Source organism: Staurois parvus, unplaced genomic scaffold (assembly GCF_062004578.1).
Source record: "Staurois parvus isolate SC_StPar_1 unplaced genomic scaffold, SC_StPar_1.0 ptg000217l, whole genome shotgun sequence".
Classification (NCBI taxonomy): domain Eukaryota; kingdom Metazoa; phylum Chordata; class Amphibia; order Anura; family Ranidae; genus Staurois; species Staurois parvus.
This window is the reverse complement of record NW_028318013.1, coordinates 4,548,259-4,570,599: the sequence shown is the minus strand read 5'-3', so window position 1 is coordinate 4,570,599 and position 22,341 is coordinate 4,548,259. Positions and strand designations below refer to the sequence as shown.

General features: G+C 40.1%; 1 protein-coding gene across 1 annotated transcript in view; it reads left to right on the top strand.

Annotated features, from left to right (window-relative positions):
- The window catches only part of XYLT1 (xylosyltransferase 1), a 468,857-nt gene that overhangs the window by 420,056 nt on the left and 26,460 nt on the right, over positions 1-22,341 (top strand). Inside the window, exons 9-10 of the mRNA XM_089679075.1 lie at positions 2,901-3,096; positions 20,075-20,408. Coding sequence (XP_089535201.1) covers positions 2,901-3,096; positions 20,075-20,408 — 530 coding nt within the window. The remainder of the gene's footprint in view (positions 1-2,900; positions 3,097-20,074; positions 20,409-22,341) is intronic.

The window sequence follows — 22,341 nt, the reverse complement described above, 5'->3', positions numbered from 1 at the left end:
CTAGCCATTTTTCCCACTTCCAGGATCCCGATAAATATTTGGAGATTATTTCAAAAATATTTTTTTTGGCAGGCCCTGCATTGCAACCTTCCATTTCCATGATGCTAGTTTGTCTAACATTAAAGGAGGGATTCTGTTTTCCTCCACACTGATCTTCTATTTATGGAGCAGTTAGAGCTCATGCCGATAGCCCTAAGTTGCTGCAGGGATAAGTTAATGGATGTCTTCCTTCTTATTTCTCACATAAGTCTTCTGTCAGTGAACATGTCAAGAAATATTTGGCTGAAATGTTTGTCTATGGAGCAGCGTTAGACAACTTCATCAAGGATGTCACGGAGGATAAGTGTACTCATCTGCCCCACCAGAAGAAGCTGAATCCTGAGACCAGGAAGCTTCATCCCCCCGATGCAAAGGAGTTTTATTCATTACTCTCAGGCCACTGTCTCAAAGATCTTAAACCAAGCCAGGAGCCCAACTCTGCCACAAACCATGCACTTCCAAAACCCCCAAACCTGCAAATGGATCCTCTTCCACATGAAGGGGCTCTCCCACTTTCAAAAGTGTGTGTGGGGAGGACTGTTCGCCAGGGGCGGACTGACCATTTGGAAACCCGGGCACTGCCCGAGGGCCCGGGGTCAGTAGGGGGCCCCATGAGATGCCCCTGGTACCTTTTTCATAGGTTTTTTTTAGTTTGGGCAAGGACACAGGGGCCCCATGATCCCCTATTGCCCGGGGGGCCCCATGAGTTGTCAGTCCGCCCCTGCTGTTAGCCCTTATTTTTTTTTATTATTATTATTCAGGATTTATATAGCACCAGCAGTTTGCACAGCGCTTAACAACATGAGGACAGTACAATTACAATATAATTCAATACTGGAGGAATCAGAGGGTCCTGCTCGTTAGAGCGTACAAGTGATGCAAAATGTAATAACTGTGGGGGAATAAGCTGATGGAGAAAGTAAAAGTATAAAAGTTAGGTGTATGCAGGACAGGTTTCTCTGAAGAAAAGGGTTTCCATGGATCCCCTAAATGTGGACAGAGTAGGAGATAGTCTAAAATATTGGGTAGGGAGTTCTAAAGGATGGGAGAGGCTCTGGAGGTGATCATGGGAGGAGGTGACAAGGGAGCTAGAGATCAGGAAGTCTTAGAAGGAATGAAGAGAACAATTTGGTTGGTATTTTGAGACAAAGTTAGCGATATATTTGGGGCCAAAGTATGGATGGCTTTGTAGGTTGTTGTTAATATTTTGAATTTAATTTGTTGAGTGAGTGGAGGACAGTAGAGGGATAGCAGACACTGAACAGTTAGTAAGGTAGATGAGTCTGACAGCAGCTTCATGGAGGACTAGAGGGGGATTGCAACGGTAATCTAATGAGGAGGAAGTTACACTAGTTGAGGCAAGAGAAAACCAGGTAGTGAATTAGAAGCTTTGTGCTGTCATTAGTTATTAAGGGGCATATTTTGTAGATGTTGCAGAGGTTGAGGAGACAAGCTTTGGACAGTGATTGAATGTGCGTAAGGAGAGTTAAGAGTCAAGAATTACACCTAGCACCCTGGCATGTGGAGGCAGGTTGATATTTGGCATCAATCTTGATGGAAAAGCCAGGTTTCTTCTGCCTAACATCCTTGCCTAGCAAACTGATGGCTTTGGTGCCCAGGCAGAGCTTGTGTGTGAGAGCAACAGCCCAACTCTCCAAAGTTTTGCCAGCACAGGGTATTTTAACACTTGCTGCAAAAGTTCAGCATTAAAAATATCCTAAAAGACTTGCATCCTTACTGCATAACAGTAATATATACAGAGGGATCAATTGGGTTTTGTCACAAATCCATGGGGAAGATCTCTTTAATGAGCAGGTGAGGTGGGATCTAAAGTCTAAGCACCAGCCAGTTTTCACCAGAATTCCTGATGGTGGAAATTAATTTTGCTGCATGTTGGTGCTAGGTTGTGACCTCCAGGTTCACCCTGCTACAGGTGCGGAAACAAAGCGTGTAAGAGGATATGGGAGCGAGGTTGGCTGCAAATGGACCGACTGTCATCCGATTCACCAGATAGATGGGGAACAAACCCCCATCCTTCTGTTTTTAGCAGATCGGATTGGATCAGATGCAGACGGGTGTCAACGGACAGTTGTCTGTTTTCATCCACTGCTCCTTAGAGAGTAATGCATGGTCTGGTTGGGTTTGCCTGGGAAACTGACAGGCAAACCCATGTGAAAGTGTGAAAGGGCCCTTATTTGAGTATGTGAAAACATTTTGCAAAGGCCAGTAGGACAGCAAAATTCATGCAATAGCACCTCTGCAGAGAATACAATGGATGGGGGGGGGGGGGCAGATAAACATAATAGTTCAGAAACCAAAAGCTCAGAATAAGGCTGGACTGGACAGCAAACATTTTTTATGAATGAATACATTTCAAGTCACCAACAGCCAGGACAAGACAAAAATATCAGTTTTGGGTTGAAGTAGCTGTTAGAAATAAGTAGCTTACAGAAGACATCTTTTGCTATCTTTTTTTTTGTCTGTCTGAGCTAATGGATTGTCAGGCAAAACCTGAATTCCATATACAAACCTGTATATAAAGTAAATGACTGTATGCCAAATAATGTTCAAAGAACAGTAACCCTTAGTGAAATGAAAAAGTGATAAGAATTCAGAATCTTCATTATTTATACGCTACATAAATATGAATGCTTGTTATCCATTACTGAATTTTGCATATAATCATTTTTCTTAATTCAGGATTGTTTCTGTAATTTTTATTCTCTTTCATCTTTTTTGTGCATTAAGCTGTAACACTGCTGTCACTGCAGACCGTGAGGTCATATCTGTGCAGCAGCCTGTCTTTTTTTTTTTTTTTTTGTTTTCCACATTCTCAGTTTCTCTTCAATCTTGTTTTTCAGATACTATCCCATGGGCCACCCGGTTTCAGTCCATCTTTATTTCCTTGCTGACCGCTTCCAGGGTTTTCTTATTAAACATCATGCCACTAATCTTGCAGTCAGTAAGCTAGAGACATTGGAGACGTGGGTAATGCCAAAGAAGGTCTTTAAGATTGCCAATCCCACTAGTGATTTTGGCAGACTGCAGTTTTCTGAGGTGAGTTAAACTGAGGTGAGAGAAAATAGTATGCTTAGCTTTTCAAACAAATGAATTGCACAAAATGCCGTACTCCAAGGCTTCAGCTAGCTAAGGTTTTTATTGTATGCAAACCTAAAAACAGCACAACTAGAAACCACTTGGAGGGATCATTTTGGTACAGTCCACATGCTGCTTCTTTGCAACAGTCTAAAACAAGCTTCAATGCCAAGGCATTTTGCCAGTTAGGGAATACAGCACCTGGGCTATGAGTTACTGATTTGTATTTTTCTAGTGCCAGCATTTTAAAATAAAAGGGACATATTGATGCTAAGCTGTGTTTTTTTTCTACATCATCACACATGGAATAGGTTTCATGGAAGCATATGAAGCTAATTTACACATTGTTCTATAATGTGTTAAAGTGTTAATCAACCAGTAATACATTGTAAATGCCAGTATACTGAGGTGCAGGCTTTCACTTTGTAAATCCTTTCTGCTGCAGCTCAGTAGCTTACAAAACAGTTCAGTAATTCAGTAATGACTGGCACAAAATTAAATATGGGGGTCATTATCTGACAACACCCTTATAAATGGAGATTATGCTTTTTGTTACTTCCTTATTGTGGCTCTTAAAAAAAAAATGAATACCTTCAAATAACATCAGTAAATAATAATATTTGAAGTTATCAGGTGTAAAATGAGGAAGTTAACAGTTAACTAATATTCTTAAAGTCCAAAGGTTTTTTTTAGAAACACATTTTGGTAAGAAGTAAAACAGGAAAAAGGGCAGCTGCCAAAATTATGGAATTATATCATTTTAATAAGTCAACTTAAGTGTTTTATTGTCAGCGTTTCAATGGAGCTCAGTCTATCTTTTAATGGATTGAGCTCTATCAAAATGTCAACAATAAAACACTTGCTTTGATTTGCATTAAAAGCAGAAGTGATGTAACTGTCTTTTGGTGAGACACCTAGCTGAGAGGAGGGGAGTCTCACTTTCATCATTCAATGCGTGCGGTGCTAGTAATACGGGGTCGTGTCAGAGCTTACTGAGCTTCAAAGAGGGCAAATTGTTGGTTCCCGCTTTGGTGTTGCCTCTGTGACTGAAGTTGGCAATTTTTTTTGCCGTGTCATGAGGTACAGTATTAAAAGTTATGACGGCATATACAGTTTCCGGGAAAACATTGTCTGATAAGCATAAGTATGGTCGTCATGGTAAACTGACTGAAAGAGACAAGAGGATATTGTGCAGGATTGTGACTCGGAATAAGAAACCAACTGCTGCAAAAGTGACTGCAGAGCTCAATCTCAGTCCTGTGAAGGTTTTTATTTGGTATATTCTTGTAATGAAGAGAGAAAAGAGATCTATCAATTTAATCACTAACATCTCGCCAAATCACAAAAATTTCACACATGCTTAACAAGTTATTTTAACCTCTTGCCCTCCAGAGGATTTACCCCCCTTCCTGACCAGGCCATTTTTTGCATTATGGCGCTGCATTACTTTAACTAACAATTGCGCAGTCATGCAACGCTGCACTCAAATGAAATGTACATCTTTTTTTCCCATGAATAGAGCTTTCTTTTGGTGGTATTTGATCACCTGTGCGGTTCTTATTGTTTGTGCTATAAAAAAAAAAGACCAACAATTTTGAGAAAAAAACATTATTTTTGACTTTTTGCTATTAAACATATCCAGTAAAAAAATTTTAAAAATCAAATTTCATCATAAATCTAGGCCAAAATGTATTCTACTACATCATGTCTTTGCTAAAAAAAAATCCCAATACGTGTAAATTAATTAGTTTATGTGAAAGTTAAATAATGGTGCTATATATACTGTTTTTTTATTTTTACTAGTTATGGCGGCAATCAACGACTTATAGCAGGACTGTGGGACTGCGGCAGGCATTCTGACACTGCGTGGGAACTGACTTGATGTCACTGACATTCCCATTGACACCACTAATAAAATGCACTGACACTGTACTAATGGCACTGAGCAGAAAGGGGTTAACACGAGGGGCGATCAAAGGGTTAACTGTGTGCCATTTTACACTGTCCTGTGTTAGTGCGCACTCATGCAGTGCTGTAGCAGTACTTCTGCTATAGGGTGGATGGGAAGCGGTTAATCTCCAAATACGGAAAGGTTTCTTCACAGTAAGAGCTGTGAAAATGGTGAATAGACTCCCTCAAGAGCTGGTTCTGGCCAGCTCAGTGGATTGCTTTAAAAAAGGATTATTATTATTATACAGTATTTATAAAGCGCCAATACTTCGCTCAGCGCTGCACATTACAAAGAGGGACAGAACATGTGACAGAACAACAACAATACAATGCAAAACATGAGGGGATCGAGGGCCCTGCTCTTTCGAGCTTACAATCTAGGAGGGAGGGGATGGTGGCACAGGAGGAGATAGCTGTGGGGGATGGGGTGGATTATTTCCTAGATACACATAATATAACTGGGTATTAACATTTATAGGTAATGTTGATCCAGGGAATATCTGATTGCCTCTTGGGGAATCGGCTAGACTCATCCACCTCACCACCCGCTCCACCTCTGCCACCCCCCTCTGCCTCTCCCTCCACTGGCTCCCGATTGCCCAACGCATTGCCCAACGCATCAAATTTAAACTTCTAACCCTGACCTACAAAGCCGTTCACAACACTGCCCCTGACTACCTCACCAACCTGATCCCCAAGTACCGCCCTACCCGTACCCTTCGCTCCTCACTGGACCTCCTTCTATCCTGCTCCCTGGTCTCCGCCTCCCATGCACGACTGCAGGACTTCTCCAGGTCCTCCCCCATCCTCTGGAACTCACTGCCCCAATCCATCAGACTGTCGCCTTCCCTCTTCACATTCAGCCGCTCCCTCAAAACCCATCTCTTCAGGGAAGCCTACCCCACCCTCACCTAACGGCCATTCTCCCTCTTTCCTCCCACCCCTCATTCCCCTCAGCCACTTCCTACTGTACCTTTACCCCCTCCCTCCTAGATTGTAAGCTCGAAAGAGTAGGGCCCTCTTACCCCTCGTACGTTGTTTGTTATTGTTGTACTGTGCCATGTATTGTCCCCCCCTCTATTGTACAGCGCTGAGCAAACCCTTTGGCGCTATATAAACTCGATGTAATAATAATAATAATAATAATAATAATAATGAGGAAGAAATTTTTTCCCCTGCAGGAGCAAATTGAATCATGTTTTGCTGGGGTTATTTTTGCCTTCCTCTGGATCATCTGTGGGATATATAGGATTATAACTTTTTTTTTTTTTTTTTTTAATGGTTGAACTAGATGGACTTTTGTCTTTTTTCAGCTAGACTAACTATGTAACTAAATAAAAACCCTGCTCTGTGTTTCTTATAGGCTTACAAAATTATAAAATATATATATATATATTTTGCTTTTTATTCTATGTTTATTTCATTTATTACCACTTTCATTAATAAAACTTTATCTGACAGTAGAACATTTATTGTAAATACATAGCCCTGCAGATGAACACTGCAGTCTGAAGGTGGCAGTGTTCATCTGCAGACTAATTTTTGTCAGTGGAGCCTTAGCCAGTATGTTATCACTGTGTCAAAGGTGACATAGCGGTCACATGATCGGGAAACCCTCTGATTTGTTCATAATTGTCATCAAGGACCCTCGTGTCACTAAGAGTTGGGATTGAGAGCCAGCAGCCATGTGAAGTGTAGGCTGCTTATTCTCCAAGGGGGAGAGTATATAAATGTATTTGCACTGAGAAATCGTAAGATACAGATTGTGAGCAGGAAGTGGTTGAATATGTTATCACTGGGATTTTAAGGGAAAAAAAGGTCAATTTCTGTTTTTTGGCACCATCCATAACAAGAAACAGGCTGAAATAAAATGTTTGGCAATTTCTAATATAATCGCAGTTAACAATATTATAATTAACAACTGTCATACAATTTTACCAGGAATAATATTAGTAAAAAAAAAAAGAAAAGTAACATCTTTCTGACTGAGGAAAATTCTGCTAGTGTCAAGTTTAATCCCCAAGGGCCATGAAGTTACTACAATTTGAGGATTTCTGTAATGTGTAGGAAGTAATGACTAATGAAATTATTTCTATGTAAAAGTATTATGATCCAGAATGCTGAACTGTAAGCAGAACTTGCAGATTGGAAATGAATAACCCTTATTTAAACAGGTATAAATGTTTAAACATATTTATGAAAATGTGAATAGGCCATTTAATTTGCTTGTGCGATGTATGCTCACTCCACTAATGAGAACCAACACCATTAAAAACGTTTCTCAGTTTACACCAAATCTTAATCAGCTCAGAATGATCATGCAAGTTCTTCGGCAATGTGCATGTCGCGGCAGGATATGCTGCTGATTTTTAACATGAAAGTAAATATGTGTTGAAATTCAACTTTTTTGCAAGTTGTAAGATTAAAGCCCAAGTCTTGCCATTTTTTTTTTCAGTTTTAGAGAGGGGAAAAGGTTACAAACTCTGCCAGGTGTTTGTAGCTTTGTGTGTCTGTGACATGGAGGAACTTTGTTTTCTGCAACACATACGCTTTCAATAGGAAGTGAGGCATAATTTTAGGCCTGGAATAAATATAAGTGCAATGCCAATAGTGATTTCAGCTTAAAGAGAATCTTATCAAGAAAATAGTTTAGTCTTAAATGAATATAGTGGACATGTAGGTAATCAAGTGGTGTACAGTACCTAGCGCACATTCTGCAGAAATATAGCGGCGTGCTGTGTATGCCATGCCACATTGTGGGTGTTGCTGAATTGTGCTAACAGTGGGAGGGGCTTAAAAAGGAATTGGTAAATCCCCTCTGCATACTCCGCAAGCATATGCCACAGTCCTTTTAAAATATGCTTTCGTGACTGTGCAACAAGGAATAGTGTAACAGACACATCAGTACGATTATTGTAATAAATTAAAACTGTTCCATTACATGTACTTTTGTGCATACAGCCTACCTTAAAAAAGAACTTCAGGAATATATAAGGTATTTAGAGTGCAGTGATCACGAGTGTGAAATGTAAAACACAGTTAGGGGAATTTATCACAACTGGAACAGCCAGAATCTGAAGCAGATGTGCATGGGAATAAATCAGCTTCTATCTTCAGCTTGTTCAATTAAGTTGTGAAAATGAAAGCTGACTGGTTGCCATGCACAACTGCTCCAAATTCTGGTATATTAGTGTCTACAGTACCAGTCAAGAATACGTAATGCACTGGCAAATTTACAGAGTATAATTTTAAAACCCCCTCTTTCCAGTGCAAATCAGCCCCCTCCTCCAAGCCCATACTCCAGGTACCCCCATATCCAAACCTAACATTTCTAAATGCCCTTTCCCAGCCAGTTAATAACGATTCCCTTCCCAGCACAGACCAACCCCCCCAGCACACACCCCTAAGTACAGAATCCCCTCCCAGCATAGATTGACTTTCCCGGCACAGACCCCTCAGTACAGATGAACCCCCAAGCACAAACCCCTCAGTAGAGATTGACCTCTTCCAGCACAGACCACTCAGTAGAGACAGACACCCCCCAGCACTGACAACTCCGTACAGATGGACCCCCCCCCAGCACAAATATACCCCCTCAGCACAGATGCCTCAGTACAGAGGGACCCACCAGCATGAACCCCTCAGTACAGACTCTCTCCCAGCACTGATTGAACCCCTGTACCTTCCCAGCACAGACCCCTCTCCTAAATGTTTTCTCCCAGGCCACCTCCTTAGTATGGACACCCAGTACAGACCCCTCAGTACAGAACCCTCCTCTAGTACAGACATTCATCCCCCCCCCAATACTGACCCTTCAGTAGTAGACTACCCCCCACCCCATCCCTATCCAACACCCCCCTCCTCCACAATACAGAACCTCTCAGAACAGGCACGGGCACCCTCTTTCCCCCACCCACGTGCAGATCCTTACTACAGATCAACCCCCCCAAACTCAACCCTTAGCACAGATCACCGCCACCCCATGTCAAACTGCATAGACGAGCAGCAGGAGAACAGATTGTCATACAAGCAGGGAAGGAGACTTCCACTCTCCCGCTGTCACTGGAACAGTGGTCCCACTGTGGCTGTGGCTGCCTGATATTTCTTTGTATTGTATGACTCTGCAGTGGAAGAAATTGCTGTGCAGCACTATACAACACAAAGAAATTTCAGGCAGCTGCAGCACTCCCAGCCAGTGTGCAGCCCCTAAGACCACAGCCCCTTAGGACACCACTTGTATGATCATCAAGTGTTTGGGGACATGCTGGTCACCACAAGGGCAAAGTGTACTATAAAGAAAACCAGGACAAATGTATAGACACTGGAAAGGAACTAATGAAAAATGCAGAAGGTTCCTGTCCACATACATTCACCTCATTATTAGCTGCATCATTGCTTGGTTTTGGCTTCCTTTTAGTGGTCAGGGTTGATCATTTCTACACAATGTGTGCAAAGACTCTTGAAATCTTTATCGGAGTATGTGTGACTGTGTGGTATTGCTGGAGCAGAATTGGGAGACATTTGTCACTCAACAACAGAAAGTGTTGGAACAAAGACCTTCAGCCAGGATCACCAGTTATCCTTTTAATGAAAACTGCATATTTAAAAAGATTGAAAACACTTTTTGAAATTAACCGCTTCCCCGCCTCCCTATAGCAGAAATACTGCTACAGGGTAGCAGGGGTGCGCAAAATCACATATATATAGGTGTTTTTGTATTTCCAGGTAGGGGGCGCATGCCCTACCCGTGCTGCCGTTCGTGGCTGTCAATCACCAGGTCCCAGCCGGTGACTACCCTCTGGCGCCCAGTGATTACTGAGGATCTCCGACGGAGAGGAGGGCTGCTTTGTTTGCTAACAGTCCGCCTCCCTGTCTGCTCGGGCACACTGCTCTGGATGGCTGTGCAGTCTCTGACGGGGAGGAGAACTGTTTGCAAACAAAACAGTTCTGCTCCCTGTCAGCTCATGCACACTGCTTTGGATGGCCATCCAGAGCATTGTGCTTACAGTGAAGCACCAACATGCCACCCCCCAGTAAAACATTCCCAGCGCACAGTTAACCCTTTGATCGCCCCTCATGTTAACCCCTTCCTGCCCAGTGCCATTAGTACAGTGTCAGTGCTTTTTTTTAGCACTGATCACTGTATTGGTGTCACTGGGGATGTCAGTGACACCAAGTCAGTTCCCCCCAGTGTCAGAGTGCCCGCTGCAGTCCCTCAGTCCCACTATAAGTCACTGATCGCCACCATTACTAGTAAAATAAATTGCTAGCAAAGACATGTAGCAGAATACATTTTGGCCTAAATTTATGACAAAATTTGATTTTTTTTATTTTTTTTGTCTGGACTTGTTTAATAGCAAAAAGTAAAAAATAATGTATTTTTCTCAAAATTGTCGGTCTTTTTTTTTTATAGTACAAAAAATTAAAAACGCACGGGTGATCAAATACCACTGAAAGAAAGTTAAATTCGTGGGAAGAAAGGATGTACTTTTTATTTGGGTGCAGCGTTGCATGACTGCACAATTGTCAGTTAAAGTAACACAGCGCCGTAATGCAAAAAATTGCCTGGACAGGTAAATACTCAGGAGGGCAAGTGGTTAAAATAACTTGTTAAGCGTGTGTGAAATTTTAGTGATTTGGTGAGATTTTAGTGATTAGAGTTATATCTACTTTAGCTAGTTTGGCTAGAGATTATCTTTAATTCCTTTACAATTCTCAAATCCAAGTCAAAAATCATTCAGTACCTCATTTAGATATTAGTACATAAAACTGAAACTCAGGGTACAAAGTCATAATACAACGTAAGTATTTAGTATTCTGTACTAGCCTGAAATTAATTGGGCACATTCTTTTTCTATCAATGTGGCCAGCATAACAAATGGTAATCGTGATTGGGCAATTAAGAAAGACCAATGTAGAACTCAGGCTTTTGGTATGTGTGGCAAATCCCAGACATTAATGTCCCATTAAGGAGATTAATGCTTTGTTAGTGCTGTTTATCAAAGTGTCTGCTAGTTGACTTTTAATTCCCTGAAGTGATAAGTTATCACAGCTATAATTTTTTCACTTTTTTTTCCCTTTGAGCTATTTGTTATTGTTTCACTTACTTTACCTCCAGTAGGCTTTGCTATACAGTGATATACAATAAAATATTTGTTAACTTTCCAGTATATTTAGTCTTGCACTTTATGTATTTTTCATTGGGTTTAACTCTATGGGGTTCTTTATAAAGGAATGTGTAGTCTTTTCAACACTTTTAGGAAATACGTAATAAGGATCAGTTTCATATAAACAAGCTTATCAGTATTTGTATATGTTTAAAAAAATATTTTCTATCTATAGTGTACAATATACTGTATGCACACAGTATACACCAATCAATCATTACTGTATGGCCACCCATCTAATATTTAATAGGCCACCCTTTTGCTGCTAAAACAGCCACTTTTGTCAACAAAAGAGCCCTGACCCATTGAGGCATGGACACCACCAGACCCCTTAAGGTATGCTGTGGTATCTGGCACCAAGCCATCAGTATTATTAAATATTATTATTATACAGGACTTCTATAGCGCCAACAGTTTGTGCAGCGCTTTACACAATGAAGGTAAACATTACAGTTCCAATACAATTTGGTACAAGAGGAAACGGAGGGCCCTAGTAGCAGATCCTTTAAGTCCTGTAAGTTGTGAGGTGGGGCCTCCATGGATTGGACTTGTTTATCCAGCACATCCCACAGTTGCTCAATTGGATTGAGATCTGGTGAATTTGAAGGGAAAATGAACTCCTCAAACTCGTTGTTGTGTTCCTCAAACCAATATTGTAACATTTTTCCATTGTGGCCACTGACATTAGGGAATGCTATTTCCCTGAAGGGGTGTACTTGGTCAGCAACAATGTTTGAGTAGGTGGTACATTTCAAAGTAACATCTACATGAATGACAGGACCCAAGGTTTTCCAGCAGAACATTGCCCAAAACATCACACTGCCTCTGCTGGCTTGCCTTCATCCTGTTCTGCATCCTGGTGCCATCTCTTCTCCAGGTAAGTTGTGCACATGCACCTGGCAATATACATGCTGTAAGAGAAAATGTGATTCATTAGACCAGGCCACCTTCTGATTGGTCTGCCGCTATGCAGCCCCATATACAACAAACTATGAGGCCCATTTTTTCTGCTTTTGACACATCCACTTCAGGGACAACATGGTTACTTGCTGCAACTGTAACTGCACTGAGGTTCCATAAGTGGCTCATCTACAAACCATTACATATAAAGCCTGGTTCTAGGAAATCTGAAAATCATTCCTTTCAGTGGAGTTGCAAGTGACAATACATATTATTTGTTTGCTAAATATACAATTTACATTCTGTAAATAATAGCACAAACTACAGGTATGTTTAGATACTAACTTGTTGTAACAACAGGATACATTTCAGCTTTCATCGCTTAAAGTGTTGGTATCCTGGTAGCCATTGAGACAAAATCCAAGTTTCTGTGGGGGACTAAGGCAGGTGCAGGAAGGAGTTAGGGACCTTTTTATTATTGTGTCACTCTCGTGAAAGGTGAGTGGCAGACATAACCTCTAGTGGGAACACTGACTCACTGTATGAGTAGGGTTTATATGGATGCTTTGGGAACATGCATAGGATGCTTTGGACCAGCTACCCCTGAAAAATGGTGCTGGTTAGAGTCACCATTCTAATATAAAGACTATCCATAATAGTTTTTGTTACCTACATATATTGGTCAGATATTATCTGCATTAACAAATTGGACACCATGGGATTTACTTACTAAAGCTGGAGCGTGCAAAATCAGGCTCACTTATCCATAGAAAAAAATCAGCTTCCAATCAACTGATTGGTTGCAATGCAGAAGTAAGTCTTATTTTTCAGTGAGAGCTGCTATACATCTCTGAGATGTATGGGACAAAACCAGACTTCGTTTAGGTACCCCTGAGAGCACTTGTAGTTTCTTTGCTGGGTTCTGATTGACTGGATTCTTGCATGCACATATGGCATAAATATTTGTAACTATGCTGATATTCTTTTTTTATACTGTGAAAATAATTATTACTACTCTGCTGTCCTCCTAAAGAAGTAGACTTTATCATTTATGCACTGAGTACCCAATGCAGCCTGACCATTGGATAACCACAAGGATGTGCACTGAGTAGTTACAATCAATGATATTCTTTTTTTAGTGATGGGTCCCTGAGTGGAAGAGTCTCAATAACAGTAACTGTAATATGTATCAGGATGACGTTTCATGTACTTATTATATTTTAATTATTTAAAAAAAATAATTTGAATTTTATAATGTTTCTCTAGATAATGTTGTGCATTGCTGAAGGCCAATGCAAAGCTTCTGTATGTGTTTGTTTTTCTGCAAATGGAGTTGGTTATCAGGTAAAAATGAATGACACTCCCACTGTTGAGAAGTACTGGCAGATTATTTGCTGCATGACAATGAGCCCCAAACACAGGGACAACAATAATCAAAAATTATCTGCATTGAAAAGAACAAGGAATTATGTAAAAGATGGTAAAGCCCCCACAGAATCCAGATCACAACCTCATAACACAACATCATCAAGCCAGTCCAGGATTACTTACAGAGACAGAAGCATGTAGAGAAGCCATAATCTTCAGCCTGCAGTGGAAATGGGCAAGCTTTCCAGGATACTTGGAACAACCTACTTCTGTCCAGCTTTAATGAATTTAAGAAAGATTTTCTACCATTTTGAAGATTATTGGCAGCTGCTTCTCTTTGGTTTTGCTTTGATTCTTGGTAGAAACACTTTTATATATTTAAGAATAAACTGATAGTTGACTTATTTATTCTTGTTAAATATACTACTAAAATTTCAGGTCATATTTAATATGACCATCTTATAAAATCCTTGTTTATAAGCCATGTTTTCCACCACAGACACAGATCTTTTATTTGTTCAATTGTATTTTTGCATATTTAGTGACAGCTGAATATATTGTTATTATATTTATTCATATATTTATTAATTCAGAAGTAGACAGTGGGTATTATGTATGACCACAGGCAGTAAACAATGTGTATCTGTGTACAAATGCAGTTACATGTAGTAATAGCAACATCTGGAATCTGAAGATGTGACATGATCACAACCCCACAAAGGTTATTACAGAGTGGGATCTAGTGCATATGCATTAATAATTTGTAGATGTTATGGTGTCTAAGTACTAGGGAGATAATAGAAAAATAGAAAACCTTGCCCATGAAAACACATTTAATTGTTATTCAAAAAAAAAGTTATATACTGTAAGTATCAAGAAGCATTTGTTTAAAAATCAAGCTGAGCAGTGCCATAAAAATGTCTAATACTAATGTGTTGATGCAGTCCTGGTTCTGGAAGAAATGGGCTGTTCCTTAGGAAATGTGGAACTTTAGCCGCCCATACATTGTTGTTGTTTCTTTTTTTTTTTTGTCAGCCCGTGGGGTGTATTAGAGAAATCCCCCCTTCCAGGATATTGTATTATGACAGCGGAACTCGCCACTGTCAGAATACACAGCTGATTGACTGCAGCCACTGACAAATAAAAGTTTTGTTGTTCATTTGACAGATATCAATCAAACAACCCACTTCTGTCAAACAGGGACGACCACAAATTGATCAAAATGTGGTTAGTCCTTGCTGAACCAGATGCATTTTGATTAGTGTATGGCCAGCTTTAGAGACTTCTGAATAATTGATAAACACATTTAGGGGAGAATATAGCTTTGTGAGAACCCTGCCTGAAGGTTGTATGGAAATTAACTTTAACTGTGGCCAACCTGCTTTGAGATTATTATTATACAAAATTTATATAGCGCCAATGGTTTGCTTAGCGCTTTACATTATAGTGGGAGACAATACTGTAACAATACAGTTCGATACAAGAGGGATTTGAGGGCCCTGCTCCTTGGAGCTTACAATCTAGGAGGGCGGGGTGAATGGTACAGTAGGTAGTCACTGTGGGGGATGGAGTAGTTGGAAGAGTAGAGGATTCCAGAATTAGCAGAGGGCGGGACAGGCTTCCCTGAAGAGAAAGGTTTTCAGTGATCGCCGAAAGGCAAGTAGAGTAGGTGATAATCTGATAGATTGGGGAGTTCCAGAGGATGGGTGAAGCCCTGGAGAAGTCTTGGAGACGAGCATGGAAGGAGGAGATAAGGGAGCTAGAAAGTAAGATGTCTTGCGAGGAGCGGACTGTACGGTTTGGGTGATATTTAGAGATAAGATCGGTTATGTAAGTTGGGGCAGTGTTGTGGATGGCTTTATATGTCATTGTTAGGGTTTTGAATTTTATCCGTTGGGCACCTGGGAGCCACTGGAGGGATTGGCAGAGAGGGGAGGTGGATACGGAAAGGTTAGTGAGGTGGATGAGTCTGGCAGCAGCGTTCATGATAGACTGGAGGGGGGATAGTCTACAATGAGGTAGGCCAATGAGGAGAGAGTTACAGTAGTCGAGACGTGATATGACAAGGGAGTGAATAAGTTGCTTAGTGCAGGGGTGTCCAAACTTTTTTCAAAAAGGGCCAGATTGGATGAAGTGAACATGGTGGAGGGCCGAACATTTTTCCGAACATTCTTTGAACCATTACAATTAAATGCAAATAAACTATTTTATGCCAAGTTAATTGCAAACGACATACTTTTCATTTCATAACATTAAGATCAACTGACAGCTGAGTTTTCACAATGTATTGAAAATAAATTTAAAAAAAACTTACCTGCGCTAATGTGAAGGGTGAAAAAGGTAGCTGGAGCTGAAGTCTCTGCTCGGCAGCCGGGAGGGGAAGAGAAACACACTTCACGCTGGAAGCCCAGCCCTGACGTCACCGCCCTCTGTCGCTCCCAGCGCGGCGCAGTCATGCATGCGCACTGCTCTCAAGCAGAAGACTGTCTGCCACAGAAGGGAGGGCCGTGCGACAGCCGCATTTACACAGACCAGGGAGAACGCGCCACAGTCAGGCATGCGCACTGCCTCTGCTCTCAAGCAGAAGACTGTCTGCCATAGAAGGGAGGGCTGTGGGAGGGCCACATTACACAGAGCAGGGAGGGCTGTTGGAGGGCCGTATTAAACCGACCCCCGGGCTGTAAATGGCCCGCGGGCCGGACTTTGGACATGCCTGGCTTAGTGGTTTCCGGGGTTAGGAACGGTCGTATCTTGGAGATGTTGGAGATCACTGGAAGTCAATGGGATTCATGCTACATCTGTGCTGGCAAAGTAATCCTCGGCAATTGACACTGGTGGTTGGTTTATTTATTATTGGGGTTTTGTTGCTAAACAGTGCAAATTACACAGAGGCATTTATTGTGTGACTACTTTAAATGATGCTTAGTGGAAAGTGTTCCTTTGGAAAACTTTATATTTTGTATATACAATGGAATGTATCTTGATTTATATACTATGTATTTTTTTCTCTATTTAATGTGTTTATAACTAAAAGTAATGTAAACACTATTACCTCTTCTAGGAAGGTAAATATGACTTAAAATGGATTTACATTTTTCATATGTATCACTTGCAAACCAGTATGTGATATGGTCAAGGCAGCACCTGTAAGTTTTCTGCAGAGTGATTTGCTGCTGTGATTTGAAGAACTAGAATAGCCTTTGTTAGAAAAGACATGAAAAACAGATCATCTTAAATATACATGGCTAAATGGTTCAGAGGAGGGACACCCCCTCCTCTCTGCTAGCAGATATGGACCAGAATGTTAAGTTGGACAGAGGCAGTGAGCAAACGGTAAAGCAGTACTCACAGCCCATAGCCATACTATGCAAATAAAATGTTACAAAATCAGTGTGTATTAAATGGCTGCATAATAAAGACTTCCTAAAAGTAAAGAAAAAGATATAAAAGGTCAAACATTTGATAGTAAAAAAAAAATAACATTGGCCAAAACCCATTATATTCAAGCACTTTTTTTAATATGAGTGTAATTTTTGGAGGATTGGGGAATAAAATAAGAGTGTTTTTAAACAAATAAGCAATATGTATTAGTGATTTTCTTTCTCATATATGGATGGCTGGCCTTTACTTCACATGAGAGCACATGGTTTGGAAATCATAAGGAGAAGTGAAGTGGTGTAAGTGTTATTGGAGGAACCTGCGGTCTAGTAGCATCCCACTTGGTCCCTGAGGGACAACAGCTCATATTGATCATACTATTCAGCAAGGTTCTCTGATCTCAGGTTAGAGCACAACTGGTGGAGGGTGCTCACTTTTTTGTTGATGCAAGAGCAGTTGATGGTGACAGTTGATTCAAGAATACTGAATGACACTGAATTAGAATATAAGGACACAATTGAAGTTCTTCACATATGATGAACTGTGCATATTTGGATTTATAATAGCATTCACAGCATAGCATACACATTTTTGTTGGAGTGTATTTTGTACTATTATTATAAGTGTGGCACGGCACTGTAATTGATTATTTTATAGCAGCTGACAAGGTTATACACATATTACACGCACTTGGTTGTCATAAAAAAAATTTACCTTAAAAGGCATCATTTGTTGAGTATACTTTTTTTATAGTTATGCTGCGCAGACCAATTACATTTCACTGTGGTTTTGGAATAAGGAATTTAAATGTAACATGGTTGATATTATTTTAGTAAACTTTACCACTTTTATACTAGTGTTTTAAAATCTGTTGAAGGAATGAGGACAATACGATAACGTTCTAAGCAGTCTTAGAATATATTAGGAAGATACTGAATACATTTACAAGGGGGAGGAGAGTGGCATCTATGAACAGGGCAGTTGGGAGCAATGTTTTCTTGTAGTGATTGCTCTCCTATAATTACTTCTGTAATGTTTGTCACTCCTCTTCTGGCATACAGATGAACTTTTAATAAACCAACTCACCTTTCATTCACAAGGTAGAAAATTACAGATGTCCAGCTCCTGCTCCAATCCATCAACAATAGTTTGGTCCGATATAATAGGAATGAAGCCTTCTTCTGAATAAAACTTGTTTCCTATAGTTTGTGCCCTTTTACAAAAGTCATTATATTTGTAAGTTTATTGAATCACATAAGAGTATCAGTAAATAAAGATTCAAGTGCAAGAAAGTATTAGAATTTGAAAACGACCAGACAGAGACATTGTGGTACAGACAGTTTAATGTATTCTACTGTACATGATGACCTCTATTGACTATGCTGAGTGTTTAATCAATGCTAGTCAAGGTTAAATCGTATCACAACTAATCTAATGACAGCTTGCATCTAAAGATACATAGTCCTCACAATATAGTATACAATGGGGACTACGGGTGTTTACATGCTATGCTCTTATTTTTCTATTATTCTTACCATCTATTATTAAGTTTCAATCATGAAAAGAATATTGTAGGAATTTCTCTCTGGGAGTTCTGTGAACTGGTGATTGACAAGGTCAAATAAATCAAAACATGTTACTACAGTACATGGTTTTAACATATAGTGTGTATTGTATTTTACTAGCACCTGTGAATGATAAAATAAAGTCTGGATAAAAAAAAATCCCACCCAGATTTGTTGTATCTGTGCTCTAATCTGCAGAATCAAGGTGGTTGTCAAGTATGTGACCATGCAATTGCCATACCTGCAAGCAGTTTTATAAGAGAACGGTATTAATACTCTGAAAAATATATTCATATACTGTATTTCTATTGCCTTACAAATCAAAACTAAGTGGTATTTAGTCTTTCCCTTTTTCCTGTGGATATACTGTATGTGAAAAACTTCTGCGGCCAGCTAGCCATCCAAAGTGCTGGTTTATAGCAGAGATTCAACACAAGCTAGTGTTTTGAGCATATGTGTTCTTATTAGTGTAACCTGCAGAGGGGTTACTTCTGTGGTATAAGGCTTCACTATGCAGTGAAGGCATTAAAAATGAGGTGAGCGGATCTAAAAGCAGCCAATGAGCTCTCCATTTAGAATTAGCTGCCCACCTCAATGCACATAGAGTGGATGAAATACCATATTATTTTTGAAGAGTCTTGAAGTTGCACCTACCAGAGTGTTTAACCGAACAATGTAATGGCATCCATAGCACCAACTCTTTCATTTTCTTAAACTAGGAACATGAAAGACATATTCAGATTGGTGGATATGGTCAAATAATTTATGTCTTTCAGATATTTTCATAGTGAAAGCCAAAAAAGCTCCTAAGATGCTATTCAGACTGTATACGTGACCTACGCTTCCCTAGTATTAAAGTGATTCTAAAGTTTGTAATTTAAAAAAAAAATAACAAACATGTTATACTTACCTGCTCTGTGCAATGGTTTTGGGTCCTGGATCCTCCCCCCTGCTGAGTGCCCCCAATAGCAAGCCTCTTGCTATGGGGGCATTTGAACAGGCTTGTTTCCAAACCATGCTCCTGTGAATGGACATTGTCCATTCATCCACAGAGCGTGGCTCAGCCCTGTCCCTTGTTCTCTCCTCATTGGCTCACTGGCTGTTATTGAAAGCAGCAGCCAATGGCTCCCACTGCTGTGTGAACCATTGAGGAGAGAGAGACCCGGGAGAGCCACAGCTTTCATGCACATCTCTGGATTGAGATGGGGCTCAGGTATGTATAAGGGGGACTGAGGGGGGAGCTGAACCCAGAAGGTAAAAAACCACCTGCTTTTAGCACCACTTTAGATTCATAATACTAGCTTATGTTTCCATATACAAGGAAACTCCAGATTTTTGCTGATATTATTTATTAAACACATTCAACAAAAATACAAAACATTTCTGTTGTTCTGTAGTTGAAAATTGGTATGTTCAATCATTTGGTATAAAAAAAAAGGCATACAAAAGTTATATTTCCTATCTTATGGATGGACTACAACAGCTTTTCAAATGCTGGCTGTAGTTTAACTTATGTTTATTTTTTAAAAATGTCTGTACCGTAATATTTATCTACTTATCTGCTTTTCATCTTAAGAAATTAATTTAATTTTACCACTTTTTGTTTTTTAGGCAGGAACTGAGTGGGATGCCAAAGAAAGAATATTCCGTAATTTTGGAGGTATCATGGGGCCTATGGATGAGCCAACTGCAATGCAGAAGTGGGGAAAAGGACCCAATATTACAGTCACTGTGGTGTGGATTGATCCTGTAAACATCATTGCTGCTACATATGACATTTTAATTGAATCCACAGCAGAATTTACTCATTATAAACCACCCCTGAACTTGCCTCTTAGGCCAGGCATCTGGACTATCCGTGTTCTTCACCACTGGGTCCCTGTAGCTGAAACAAGATTTTTGATATCTCCCTTGACTTTTTCAAATAGACAGCCAATAAAGAGTGGTAAGTGTTGCATCTATTACAGCTATTTTTTAAAAATAAAATACCAGTGTTAGAAGATTTTCTTAGTACGAGCATTGGTAATATGAACATAGGCAGTCTAGCTCTCCTTCCTGAATTACTTTGCCTATGTAGAAAACTCATGGGGATGAACCTGACATTTTCTTAGGCCCCTTTCAAACTATTGCAGTGTGTTAATGTATGCAAGCTACTTCATGTTATGTCTTATGTTAACATGCATTGCATTAAGGCATCTCATTCATTTGAATAGACTGCCTAGTGCACCAAACAGATACATGTATCATTTGGAGAAATGTACCACAATGCACATCTGTTGGCGAGGTGCATTAGGGTGCCATTCAGAATCAATGACGTAACATTACACCAAATCATGTAATGTGTGTGTGGTCACAAACAACACATTGCAATGGTGTAATGTGCCTCAACATCCTCTGCCTGGGAATTTCTAATGTACGGCTTCATTAGAATCATAGGATTAGTTTTAAATTTAACGTTTTAAAGAGTTTGAAGTGTTGATAGCAAGCTGAACAGACCAGCCTAGACTTCTCTTTTCCTGGCCACATATTAAAGCTCTTACTGGAAATCTACAGGGCCAGCTGCAAGAGAAGTGCCTACAAGCTATTTTGAGTTTCTTCACATTCTCCTCTTCATTTGGCTTTCACCAGAAGTCTCCTGAATGTTCTGGATGTGAAGAAGCTAAAAGCTTTTTACACTGTTATGAGTAAAATTGGTGAAATCTTGCAGCATATTCACATTTAGTCTATATCAAGGGTCAGCAACCTACAGCACAAATACAGTAGTCCGTTTTCAGTGTTAACTGCAAAATCGACAGTTCCATATCTTCAAAAATATTTGATATTTCTCATTACGACATGACTGTAGTAAAGTTTGTCAAATATTGTCTAGTCTGTATTGTGAGTTTACCAGACAGATTGCTATTTTTGAAAAAGGGGGCCATTAATGGATGCATTAATGTCAGCATTTGGATTCACATGTACAATGTGTGGGAATAGATTTTTTTCACACTTGAAGACAGTGTTAAGTCCCTCTCAAAGCTGACAACAGATAATTCAGCACCTGTGCAGCTGAAATTAACATTCTACAGCCCACAACTAAGCTGTGAAACAAAGGGACAGGGATCTAAATGAAACTGGAACTACAGTTCACTTGTTCAGTACACATTAACGATAAATATGAACATGTGTGGATACTAGGGCTCGATAAATCCCAGGTGCCATGTTGCCATGGCGACTAGAAATTGCACCTGGGTTTACACCTTGCCTCCCATAGACTCGAATGGGAAATCGCACCCCATAGACTTGAATGGGAAAACTTCTCCCATAGACTTCAATGGGAAAACGTTTCCCCAATAGACTTCAGTGCGCAGTGCCTCCCAATAGACTTCAATGTGAAAACTCCTGTCAATCACAAAACACTTATCTCCACATGCCACTCTACTCTATCACTTGCGAGTCTAGAATACACCGCTACAAACTTACATAGGACCCTTTTCATAATGGCACTCAAAACACAATGCGTGTGGATCGCATCTGTGTGAACCACCTCAATAGGAACACAAAATATATAGCCTGTCATGCAAATTTATGAGTTTCAAAACACGTCCAGAATCACATATGTGTGAACCAGAACAGCTCCATTCACAACTGGGCATTTTGGGATTGCAGCAGAATCACTGTGATCGCAAAACGGAGGTTCAGGTGCCATTATTTTCAATGGCACATAATACGTGCAGTTTTGATTGTCATGTGGCAAATCGCATCATGTGAAGTCCTGGGCGCTGACAACCCACGCTACGCTACAGAAAAACTGGCTCCTAACATTTTTAGCTGGCTCCTAGATTCAAAGCAAAATTTCAAGCCCTGGTGTATACATAATAGGTTAAACTTGACATTAG